At 41.9% G+C, this 12224-nt stretch overlaps 1 protein-coding gene across 1 annotated transcript in view; it reads left to right on the plus strand.

The window, feature by feature from the left end:
* The window catches only part of AUG2 (HAUS augmin-like complex subunit), a 184958-nt gene that overhangs the window by 51328 nt on the left and 121406 nt on the right, over window positions 1-12224 (plus strand). The window contains exons 2-3 of the mRNA XM_089375918.1: window positions 4509-4640; window positions 5401-5505. Of these exons, the coding sequence (XP_089232044.1) occupies window positions 4509-4640; window positions 5401-5505 (237 nt within the window). The remainder of the gene's footprint in view (window positions 1-4508; window positions 4641-5400; window positions 5506-12224) is intronic.

Below are 12224 nucleotides of genomic sequence, written 5' to 3' on the forward strand. Positions count from 1 at the left end.
ATGAGGTGATCTACTACAGGGACCGGATCTATTTAGTGCCCAACTCCCAATTGAGGGAGAAGATTATGCAGGCTGCCCACGATTCACCGTTAGCCGGGCATCATGGGTTCACCAAAACTTACAGGGCTATTAGGGAGCGTTTTGCATGGAGCCTTAAGGGTGATGTTCTGAAGCATGTTCGGGAGTGTGATACGTGCTAGAGGAACAAGGGTGAGCAGACACACCCTACTAGATTGTTACAACCTCTTCCTATCCTTGATGGAAAATGGGAGAGTATTTTGAAGGATTTTATCATTGGATTGCCTACAGTCCAGGGCAAGGACTGCATCTACGTGGTGGTAGACAGGTTAACCAAATTTGCCCACTTCTTCGCTATTTCCGCCTGGTCTTCGGCCTCACAAGTGGTTGAACTATTTTTGAGGAGGTGTTTCGGCTTCATGATCTTCCAAAGGCTATTGTTAGTGACCAGAATAACAGGTTCGTGGGGGGCTTTTGGTAGGCATTATTAAGGCTGGTGGGTATTTAGCTCACCTCGAGCACCAGCTATCACCCCCAGACTGATGGGCAGACTGAGATTGTAAACAAATGGCTGCAGGGCTACTTACACAACTATGTGACGGGCCAACAACGTGCATGGATACTGTGGTTGCATTTGGGCGAGTACTACTACAACACAACGTACCACATGTCCATAGGTATGTCCCCATTCCGAGCTTTGTACGGTTATGATGCATTGACTTTCGCTGATGTGATGTTTGGAGACAGCCAGGCCCCAAGGGCCAAGGATTGGATACAAGAGAGCCAAGATATCCTATGAGCTCTCAAGGACAACCTACAGATTGCACAGAACCAACATAAGCTTTATGTTGACAGGGGCCATGTAGAGAGGCAGTTTGAGGTTGGGGACTTGGTTTTCCTAGGGCCTTAGCTGTACAAACAGTCTATGCTCAAGCAAAGGGGGTCGAAAAGCTCAAGCCCTGCTTTTATGGGTCGTATAGGGTCACCAGGAGGGTTGGAGAGGTAGCATATGAGTTGGAGCTACCTCCAGGTAGAGTTCACAACATTTTTCATGTGTCTTTCCTGAAGAAGGCACTGGGGTAGCAGGTGACAACCGCTACAAAATTACCGCCCATGGATCATGAGGGGCATCTGGTTTTGGAGCCCGAGGTTATTTTGGATACCCATGAGAGACACTTGCGGAACAAGGTCATCAAGGAGTTCTTGATCAGATGGAGAAATCTGCTTGATGAGGATGCCACTTGGGAGGGAGAGCAGATACTCCAACATCCGTCTTTGCAATCGCTTGAGGACAAGCAACATTTTAGTGGGGAGGACTATGATATTCCCACTTAGCAATATTGCTAAGGGGAAATATCCATTTTTGCCAATTTTGTCATGTTTGGGTTTTTACTTAGGAAAAGTGGGTTGCAGGACCCCACTTGATATTTTTGGAGCTAAGGCAAGGGCCCAACATAGGAAAGGGGGAAAATCAAATGGTTGGTGGTTGGTGGGGACCACACCAAGAAGGGAATACGCTCCCCTCTTGAAAATACGCACTATTGGAGGGAAATGATGGAGGAATTTGATGGGTGGGCCCCACATGGGCAAATTGAAGGCACAATGACAAAATAGGAGTAGGCACTCAATTTTGGGGCATCTTGATAATTTGAACATTCACCTTGACTAACACGCTTGAGTTGGAAGCCAAGTCTGCATGTGCTGTTGAGTACAAGAGATTTTCAGGCGAGAATCTCACCCTTGCTTCAGTGGACCTCAAGTGCCAACCCTAGGAGGGAGTATCCATCATCTTAAGATCGATCCTGGAGCCTTTGTAGTGTGTTCATGGAGCTGGTTCAGCAGAGACTGCGTGGGCTTGCGCAGTTCCATTTCGTGCCACATGTGGGACACAAGGAGGAAGAGGAATTTGGGGTTGAGTTTTGTGGATGAATTCCGGGAGGGAATTTGTTGAATATCTCAGCCATTTTGAGAGCATCAACAGTGTCAGTTACAGGTGGGACGAAATACCCAGCAGCTGGAGGAGCTAGGAGAAATTGGGCGGAAATCCGAAGTTCAACATTTGGCCACATCTTTTGTGGGTTTTTGTGGGTTATTGGAGGAGAGGTTGGGGCTAATTTCCTGACATTTTCTGAGCACCGGAGGCGGTCCTAGCAGCCATTTCTTCAACCAGCAGTGTAGTTTTCTGAGGGACAACATAGAGCTTTGTTGGGGACAATGACAGTTGTGTTCGAGTAGATGATTTCATCACCTAGGCATTGTTAGCTTGCCTTGGGCAAGCCCAGGTGCATGCATTTTGATCTTATTTTGTACCCCAACATTTATCTCAATAAAATGGCTCAGTTCAGTGCAAATTTTGGCATTTTCTGGGTGTTTAATGTGGTGTGAAATTTGTGTGTGTGTTTTTGCTATGTTTGCTTTGTTTATCATTGTAAACTCCCCTTGGAATATTATAGGTTAGCGGGATTCAAATCATGTTCAACTCCGGAGTTGCATGTAAGAAATATCGTGGCTATGCTGATTTTTAATGTACCTTGGACAAGTGGTTTCTCATGGGTTAGTCTCTACCTAGGGAAAAGTGTCCAAAATAATTCTTTTCCTAAGTATGACATTATAAAGTGAAAGTGATTTTATAAGTGGTAAAGTCAATGTTAAATTAAAAGGTGAAAAGTGAGTTTAGACATAAAGTACAATGTGGGTACTTTATTTAATGGGTGAGTTAAAAAATAGAAAGTGAGAATTAAATGCACATTTATTCTCATCCCTTGATCTAAATGAATCTGAGCCATTAGATCTTAGGGTTGCCCAAAAGTCATTTAGGGAAACAAAAGGGGGAAAAAAGAGAGATTGCATTTATTCTTCATGAGCATATTGCAGAAAGGAGACTGAGAGCTGGAGAAAAGTTCTGAAGGAGAAATTTGTTGCAACAAGCTGAAGGAGTGATTTCTGGGCAAAGCTGGGCATGGAAATCAAGGTTTAGAAGACAACAAAAGGTACAGTACGAACAACATTGAATGCTGTGAGCTGCATGCCGTTCGAGAGAAGTTTTTGATTTTTTTTTGAAAAAAATCCGTACATTCATATCTATACAATACATATTTTCAACTTCAAGTGGGCACAGAAATCGAGGCAAAGTGGGCATGATTTTCAAGGAGTTTTGGGCTGAAGAGATAAGTTGTATTTTGCTGTTTTGTTTTGTTTGCAAATGTATTTTTCTTGAACTTGAAAGATAAATAAATTTGAAGAGCTCTCTAACAGGTTTTCCCTGGAGAAGATTGAAGGGGTTTTGCCTGGGTCTAAGTTGACCAAAAATCTGTGTGTATTTTTATGTGTGTTGCTGGTCTGGTTATGTCCATATTTATTTTCAGCATGTGTTGACAGTCCCATGTGTTTTAATCTGAAAATTTCATTTCTAGAATTCTATATGTTGAATGTATGTTTATGGGAAAGGGCATTTAACTGAATGGGAGTGATAAGGTGAAATTAAAACCGGGTTGGTATTGTTGGAAACTTTTTTTAGTCATCAAATTTCAACACGCTACAGGTAAGTCGTCTCTACTCGTGTTTTTGGGAATTCTATGCTAATTAGTTGAATAGTTATATGTTGATTATTAATCACATAAATTGATGTAATTAGTTGTATGTTTTACTTTTGGGTTGTTACATCTTTCTTGGGTAGAATAGGGAAATCTCCCATAGCTTTTAGTAGGAGTTAGGCTTAAAGAGTGGGGAGTTCTGCTGAGGTGTCAATGGGCACTTGTCCTTTATGGTACCACCTTAGCACCTCAAGAGGACCTTGTTGAGACCGCTAAATTGGTCGGTAACATGTACTTTGTATTGTGGGCATCTTATATGGCTCCTGTTTCTTGGTAGCAATGGTCTTTGTTGATTGGCTGCATGGTACCTCATATATCTTGATTCTTTAACATTCAATGCTAATCCTTTTTAAATCTTTGACCTTCTTCCTTACATTTTTTGCTATACCTTTTCCCAGCAACCGCCATCTTTTTCCGTATTTTGATCTTGCAATGCATGCCCATAATGTTTCTTTCCCTTTCTATGAAGTTTTTGAAAAGTCCTTCCTGGTTTTACTGGCTTTGCTCTTCTCATTTCCTTTCCTAGGTGATCTGTTACAACCATTTGTAGATCTCCCGGGGGATTTTAGGTGTTCATTCTCCCCTCATTGGCCTTGTTGGAGATCAAAACTGGTTTGGTGGCTCAGATAGCATATAGATAGCACTTGCTTAAAGCTACCTTGGATTCCCAAATTTCCACATATTTTTCGAAGTGGTTTTGATCTGTTCTCTCTTACTAATGGTTAAACATTATAAATGGTTTTTATTGAATTTTGTTATGTCTCATTACGTTTGGATATATTTCTTCATGAAACTTTGCTTTTACAAGGCATTCTGCCCATATGATGAACTAGTTAATAATGGTCAAGGCAACATGACTGGACTTGTCTCGAACTTACTTCAACTGTTGTTTTGCAGGAAGATGTGCAAAATTTGGGTAATGTGACAGGTCTTACTGATAAAAGTGATACTTTGATAAGAGTTTTGAGAGACCTTACATCTGCGCAACGTAATTTGGCGAATTTGCAAGTAGAACTGCAAGGTCGACAGGTTAGCTTATCATTATGGGGCTTATAAACCACAGTTAAATCTGAAAATCTTCATTTTATTCTATTTGGCTTATCTTAGAGTTTAATAATTACTCTTCATTTTCTCATTTCATTCTTTCATGTTTAAGATATTTATGCTATACTAGGACCTACCTTCCTATTGTAGACATTTATCATCCATTTGCCTCTATGGATGTTGATGTATTACTTTCTTAATACTAGATACCTTTCATGCTGCCATTTACAGTATCCTTGATTTTCCGATGCTACAGATTCTTATTTAGCAGTTTGAAACAATAAATTTGGACTTGAAGTATAAAGCCTTTGCTTATTGTAATATGCCCTGAACTACATTTAGTATGTAATGATGTCTATTTTGTCATTGACAGCAACAACACGAGACCACTTTTAAACTTTGTCCACTGCAGCATTATTATTTCCAGAAGTGTCTGGGCATATAATATATTCTTCAACTCCTAACTTTCTCATGTATGTTTTTAGGCTTCTGGTTTTAACTCCTTATCCAGGGACACTGTTGTAAATGATGCCTTTTGCATTTCAGTGAGCAGAGGGCATAGATGCAACATATTGCCTCTCATACACGTTTGTCTTGAATTTCCAGAGATAAATGACTTCGGATGGCATTGCTCTCTGCTTTGCATCTTTTCTTAAGGATTTTAAGCAGGTTTACTCACTTGTTTGGAGGACATGAAAGAAAGAATATCAAAGTGAATGCTTGACATTGGCTGTTTGTTTTTCAGGATGATAACAGTGTGGCACATCTCACCCATGTGAGTGAAATGGAAAAAAAATGTCAAAAGCTTGCTAAGACCACTTCTATACTGAAAGATGTCATTCAAAATAAGGTAACATTCCTTATAATGAACTGAGCCTGAATTGAGCTCCATTATGGTTTTTTAAGAAGTACTTCTGTTCAGGTATTGAACATTTTTGTCTTCTAAGACTGGTGGAAAACCATTTTAAAATATCATATATCATATATGTTAATCATTTAGCTGATGATGGTAAAGGCTAATAACTGCAAGGAAATTTAGTGAAAAGATCAACATTTTCGGTTCTTTGTTAGTGTTTGTTGGTAAATGTCTGGTTCCGAATTCCGTAGCAAGTGACAAGATTTATTGGATGCCTATCAAAATAGTGGGCCTTGATTGCATTACATAAAGAGTCCATATCGGCTGTTGATGATGTAGAGTGTAGAACATGACTCTCATCAGGAGGAACCTTTTTATGCATTCTATGGCCTTACCTAAGGAACATGTGAGAGACGTAATGCCATGGTGGAACCAAAGACTATTATAAATCATCTCTATATATAGTAGAATGCGCCTGAATAAAGAACATCTTGTTTCATTCCTGCATATTTTATGTTAACAGATTTTCATTGTTTTTAGCTTTTGCCTCTTATATTGCTTCAGTTAATTTGGGTGCAATCCCTTCTTAATGCTGCAAGACTCGGGACAAAAGAACACTAATAAATCCTTGCCACTCTTTGTAGACTGATTTAATTCACTTAATTCCAAACATTGAGCACATTATGTTTAAACGATCATCAAGCTGAATGTTGATTGATGAAGAGCAAAGTTTTTTTTTTCAGCTGAAGAAATCGCGCCTGGAGCAGCTCTCAGGTATACATAGTCCTGCCTGGGTTTTGACCATAGGACTTTTAGGCACCAAACCTCCACACATAACCATTGCACGACAGCCTCAGGACTTAATGAAGAGCAAAGTTGCATGGGCACAGATACAGTTTTTGATAAGGATACAACAAATTTTAAAAAAGATACACCTGGGATATGGCAATTAAAAAATATTATATATATACAAACCCTGACACATACCAAATTCAAAATACTATTCTTGAATTTGGAGACTGTATCTTTGGATATGGCATATATTAAAATATATATAATCTATATCTTTAGATATAATTTATAAAGAATAAACTTAAAGTACCATACTAATGTCAACTTAGACCAATTTGGCCTATTGGACATGTGATAAGCCCAGTGTTGCATGAAACAAGCCCCGGATCAAAACCCGGAATCACGACCTGTATGGATCCGCCAGTGATCCCGCCCCCGAACTGCGTCTTGGAAATTCAGAAACGCGGATCAGGCTGGAAAAAACGATTCCTGGCCTGTGGGAACCGTCAGTTCCTATCCACGTTTCCATATGCTCGGATGCAGTTCAAGGGCCAGATCACCCGGTGGATCTGCCGTGGAATCGGGGCCGACCCCGATAGATCGTGACCGGTTCCACGGCGGCCCCACTAAATTACTTTTTTATTTTATTTTATTTTTGTGTATTTGTGGTTGGGGGTGGGTTAAGGAAAGGAATGAAGGGATTAAAAGCCTCTTTCTCCTCTCATTTGCTCGCTCTTGTATTTTTGGAGAGCTTGGAAAAGAGAGGAGAAGAGAACTTGGAGAAGAGAGGAGAAAGAGAGGAGTGAAGAAGGAAGAGCTATGTGAAAATTGGATAATGCCACTTGAATCAACTACGCAACAACTGATTAAACTTCTCCTATTTGTTAATTACTGAAACGAATTATTTATTGCTTCCTACAACAAATATCGAAGCTAATAAACTGCAACCTTCACTTAATTAATCAATTTGCCCAAAACAAAAACAAAACAATAGAGAAAGATACACACAAGTGGCATAGTATTTTTTGGACAAATTTCCCCGGAAAAACCCAATGTGGGAAAACCGGTGGAGCAGCTCTGAGGGTTTTATATTATTAAGCAACAGTTTTTGAATACAACTCTGGATGCCCTTCCGGCAATCCAGTTACAGAGAACATAATCTGGCAGAAAAACTCAGCGAGATTACCTCACTCTACCCGGCAAGTCACTGTTGTTCCGACAACTGAACCAACTATCCACGATTATCTCTGCGCTAGCCCTGCGTAGGCCCCGCGTCAACCTCAACAGGCTCTGCATCAGCTCAACTGGGAAACATTTGCCCTCTGGAGTAGTTTCTAGCCCTCTCGACTTAGAAATGTCGGCTCCCTCAGCAAACTCAGACTTCTGCGCTGAAGACTGCGTAGCTTCTGCGTGAGCCCTCCTGGCTTAGTGTCAAGCTCTGTGTGGGCCCTTCTGGCCTAGTGTCAACCCCTCCTGGGTCTGCACTGCCTCCTCCCGGTGTCTCTTTGCCTCTCTGCGACGTATCCTGGGTCCTGGAGAAGATACTCCAACCCAACTATCCCTGCCCCTCATTGCAATAACCCACTATCAAAATTGTGTGTTTTTCCAAGTGACCCTCAAGCCTCCTTAAATAATCTCCTTGTTGACATTCAATAGCCCAGATTAGAAGCTAATCAATGGCTAAGATCATTTCTGCTTGATCCTCGTCTTCTTCTAGAAGTTACACCCACAGTTTATATTAATACCTTTTAATTATTTTATTTTCCTAAGTTTAGACTTAGGGTCCCTTTAAAAATAATTAATTATTTTAATAAAACTGTTTCTGGGTGGAATTTCCCAAAACGCTTTCTGGGTTCTTTGGAATACATGTGCCTAAGCCTCCCTGCAAAATTTGAGACTTAGAGCACATCTGATGCTACCAAAAATCAACACTCCCTCTTAGTGAGGAATGTGCTCTAGTAATGCAACCTGCTGAAGCATCACTCTGTTCTGTAACATCTCCCTTTGCGCTGCTGATGTCTGACATGCTGTCCACCAACCACTGCGCAAATGTTGCATCTGTACTGCTGCTGACCCTGCCACTGTTAACACTGCATCCGTACTACAACTCCCTCTGAAATTTTGCATTCGTGTCGCTGCTGGCACTGCCACTGCCGACTGCTACTGCACTGTAAACTGTTGCTACTATCAACAACGGAAAAACATCCCAAATTACTGAAATAACTGTGTTCAATATGATGCCATGTGAACGCTGGAACTTGACTGCTGTTAGTCTCTGTGCTGACCCTCTGAATCTTTTGCGTTGCTGCTGACCACTGCTTTGTGCCATCTACACTGCTGCCATCTCTTCTCTGCGTTGCTCAGTCTCTGGCGCTCCTAGCCACTGCAACTGTCTCATCAACACTCCTCGGCATCATCTGACACTAGTTCATCTTGCTACCACAAAAATGGGCTCCTGTAGCAAGGTATTGATCCAAGAGGTGGGTTCCTCAAGGATCTTGCCGATCTGTAGCTCTTTCGAACTACAAATCCAAATCATCCCACCTCCCACCTGGGTTGTCATGGCGAACTCCTCCTCCTTGATCTTTGCGGGCGCAGCCTTTGGATCGTGCTTCTCATCTTTGTCCTTCTCCCTGAGAGGACATTGAGTTGCGTAGTGACCCATCTCACCACACTTGAAGCACTTTATCTTCGAGACGCCCTTCTTACGTCTCTGCTGCTCCTGCTGTCCCTTCGATTCAAGCGCTGCATTATCCTCCTCCTCCTTGGGCTTCGACCCACTGCTGTTGCTTCCGTCGAGCTTACACTTGACCAAGTCTCTTCTCAGCTCCTCTTGTTTAAGTGCTGCCCACATTTCATTCCAATTCGGAAAGTCGCCTTGCTAAGGATACTCTGGACAAAGACTTGCCACTCATTTGAGACAAATCCCTCAATTTTGTCTCAAATTGGGATCTTCTCAGATGCACACGCTCCCCCTTCTGCATCTGAGAAGATCCCAGCTTCTGCTCCAAGTACATCTTCTGCTGCTTGGAAGATCCCTGATACAACGTAGCCAATGCGTCCCCATCTCCTTAGCAGTCCCTCTGATAGCGATGTGACAAACCACATGATCCTTCACTCCATCAAGGATCATTCTTTTTTCTTTTGCCATTTCAGCTCAGTACGTATTCAACGGATCTGCATCTGCAGGCACAACCCCCATGTTGTCGACATATGTCTTGAGGGCATGCTCATCTAGAAGGAATGACATCCTTGCCTTCTAGATGACATAGTTGGATGCTCCATCCAATCTATCCTGATCCCTCAAGCCACTGGTTGCCATCTCTGCCACTGAAAAATGTCGAAAATCTCCTCTCTGTTTCTTACTGTTGTTGCTCAGCCAATAAGAAATGAACTTCTTGGCGGGAAGTCTTATTGAGGAAAAATTCCCTCAACCGTGCTTCTTCCTTCTCTTCTGACGCCTTTTCTGCCCAGCAAAATGACCTGCAAAAAAGACTGCGTCCCACCAGCTTCTCCTCACGCTGAGGCTTCAATGCTGCTCCCTCTACCCCGACAAACTTTCGAACTAGGAGTCCTTCCTCTCTGTCGACTCACTTAGAGAGAGACTACTTCGAAAATCGGCCCTTCGACTAGGACTATGCAAACCCTTTGGGGTTTTGAACTGCTGCCTCTTGTAGCATTTCGATCTCCCTCTTCTGCTCAGTGCTGGGTTCTCTGGCACTGTTCTTCTTTCTTTACCTGAACTCGCTCTGATACCATGTGAAAATTCCACCCGAATCAACTATTGCAGCAATTGATTAAACTTCTTCTATTTGTTAATTATTGAAACATATTATTTACTGCTTCCTACAACGAATATCAAAGCTAATACACTGCAATCTTCACTTAATTAATTAATTTGCCCAAAACAAGAACAAAACAATAGAGAAAGATACACACAAGTGACAGTATTTTTTGGACAAATGTCCCAGGAAAAACCTAATGTGGAAAAACTGGTGCAGCAACTATGAGGGTTTTATATTATTAAGCAGCAGTTTCTGAATACAACTCTGGATGCCCTTCTCACAATTCAGTTACAGAGAAAATAAATTGGTAGAAAAACTCAGTGAGATTACCTCACTCTACATGGCAAGTCCCGACTGTTCTGGCCGCTGAACCAACTGTCACCGGCTATCTTTGCGCTGGCCCTGCGTCAGCCTCAACAGGCTCTGCGTCGGCTCCACTGGGAAACGTTTTCCCTCTCGAGAAGTTTCCAGCCCTCCCGGCTCAGAAATGTCAGCTCCCTCAGCAAACTCGAACTTCTGCGTTGAAGACTCTGTAGCTTTTGTGTGAGCCCTCCTGGCTCAACGTCAAGCTCTGCGTGGGTCCTTCTGGCCTAGTGTTAACCCCTCCTGGGATTGCGCTGCCTCCTCCTGGTGTCTCTCTGCCTCTTTGCTGCGTATCCTAGGTCTTGGAGAAGATACTCCAACCCAACTATCCTTGCCCCTCACTACAATAGCCCACTATCGAAAATCTCCTGGCAGCTGCTCTGCTTCAAAAAATCGATTCTCTGAACTCTGTGTGTGTTTTTCCAAGTGACCCTCAAGCCTCCTTAAATAATCTGCTCGTTGACATTCAACAACTTAGATTAGAAGCTAATCAATGGCTAATATCATTTCTGCTTGATCCTCGTCTTCTTCTAGAAGTTACATCCACGGTTTATTTTAATACCCTTTAATTATTTTATTTTCCGAAGTTTAGACTTTGGGTCCCTTTAAAAATAAGTAATTATTCTAATAAAACTGTTTCTGGGTGGAATTTCCCAAAACACTTTCTGGGTTCTTTGGAATACATGTGCCTAAGCCTCCTTGCAAAATTTGAGACTTAGAGCTCATTCGATGCTACCAGAAATCAACAAGGTAGGAGTAGTGAAGGACGAGGAGCTTGGAGCAGTAAAGAAGGGCTTCCATCTACAAGAGCTAAAGAGGTAAGTGCAAACCCCAAACTCCCTCATTTTTCTGTCACTGTTTTTTGTATTTTTATCCTCCCTCTCATACTCTTTCCCATTCTCTCTTCTTGCTTATTTAATTGCAGGTCGTCCACCACCTATATTCATATTCCAAGATGGTGTTTTTTTGGCTTCTATGTATCATTCCACTTTTGGTTTTCATGATGGCAAGGGGGAGTAGGAATTGGAGGGAAGAAGAACAAGAGGATAGTGGTCCCCATGTGAGTGACCCATTATATGATGAGGAGGAAGGGTTTGAAGAGGAAGGGGATGAACTTGAAGGGAACACTAAAACATTAGAGGGGAAAGTTGCATTGACACCCTTGTGGAATTATGGTCAAACTTGAAGGGGGAAAAGCTGGTGGAAGCTACAAATTTTTGTGCCCTCATGGTTGTCATGGAGGAAAACCATATAGTGGTTCATATACCTATGTGAGGAGGCATCTTTGTGGGGTGATGCATAGTGATGAGAAAAAGGGTGCTGTGGCGATACAAATTTGCCCAAACGTTTCAACTGAACAAAGAAGAAAATACATCCAAATAAAGGAGGTTGCACAACAAAAAAGCAAGAAACAAAAAGCTCAGTTTGAATCAAGTGCAACTTCTAGATTTGGTAGCTCATCTCCTCATGGTACTTCTGCAAGCTCTGGAGGTAGAACAATAGGGGATTCCTTAATGTTGCTGGGAGGGATGATGTGGATGGAAAGATAGTTCGATTTCTTTGTGCTTACAGTGTACCATTCAATGTGCTTTGCTCTCCCTATTGGCATGATATGGTTAAGGCCATCAATGAAGCCTCAAAAGGATACAAAAGCCCCAGCTATGAGAAAGCTAGAACAATGTTATTAGGAAGAGAAAAAGAAAAGGTTCAAAGAGCTTTACGTTTCACAAATGAGTGGGTGGATTGTGGACAAATATTAGAAAACAACATTTG

This window comes from Pinus tabuliformis, chromosome J, assembly GCF_031772625.1.
Source record: "Pinus tabuliformis cultivar Carrire ecotype Pingquan chromosome J, CPIR1, whole genome shotgun sequence".
Classification (NCBI taxonomy): domain Eukaryota; kingdom Viridiplantae; phylum Streptophyta; class Pinopsida; order Pinales; family Pinaceae; genus Pinus; species Pinus tabuliformis.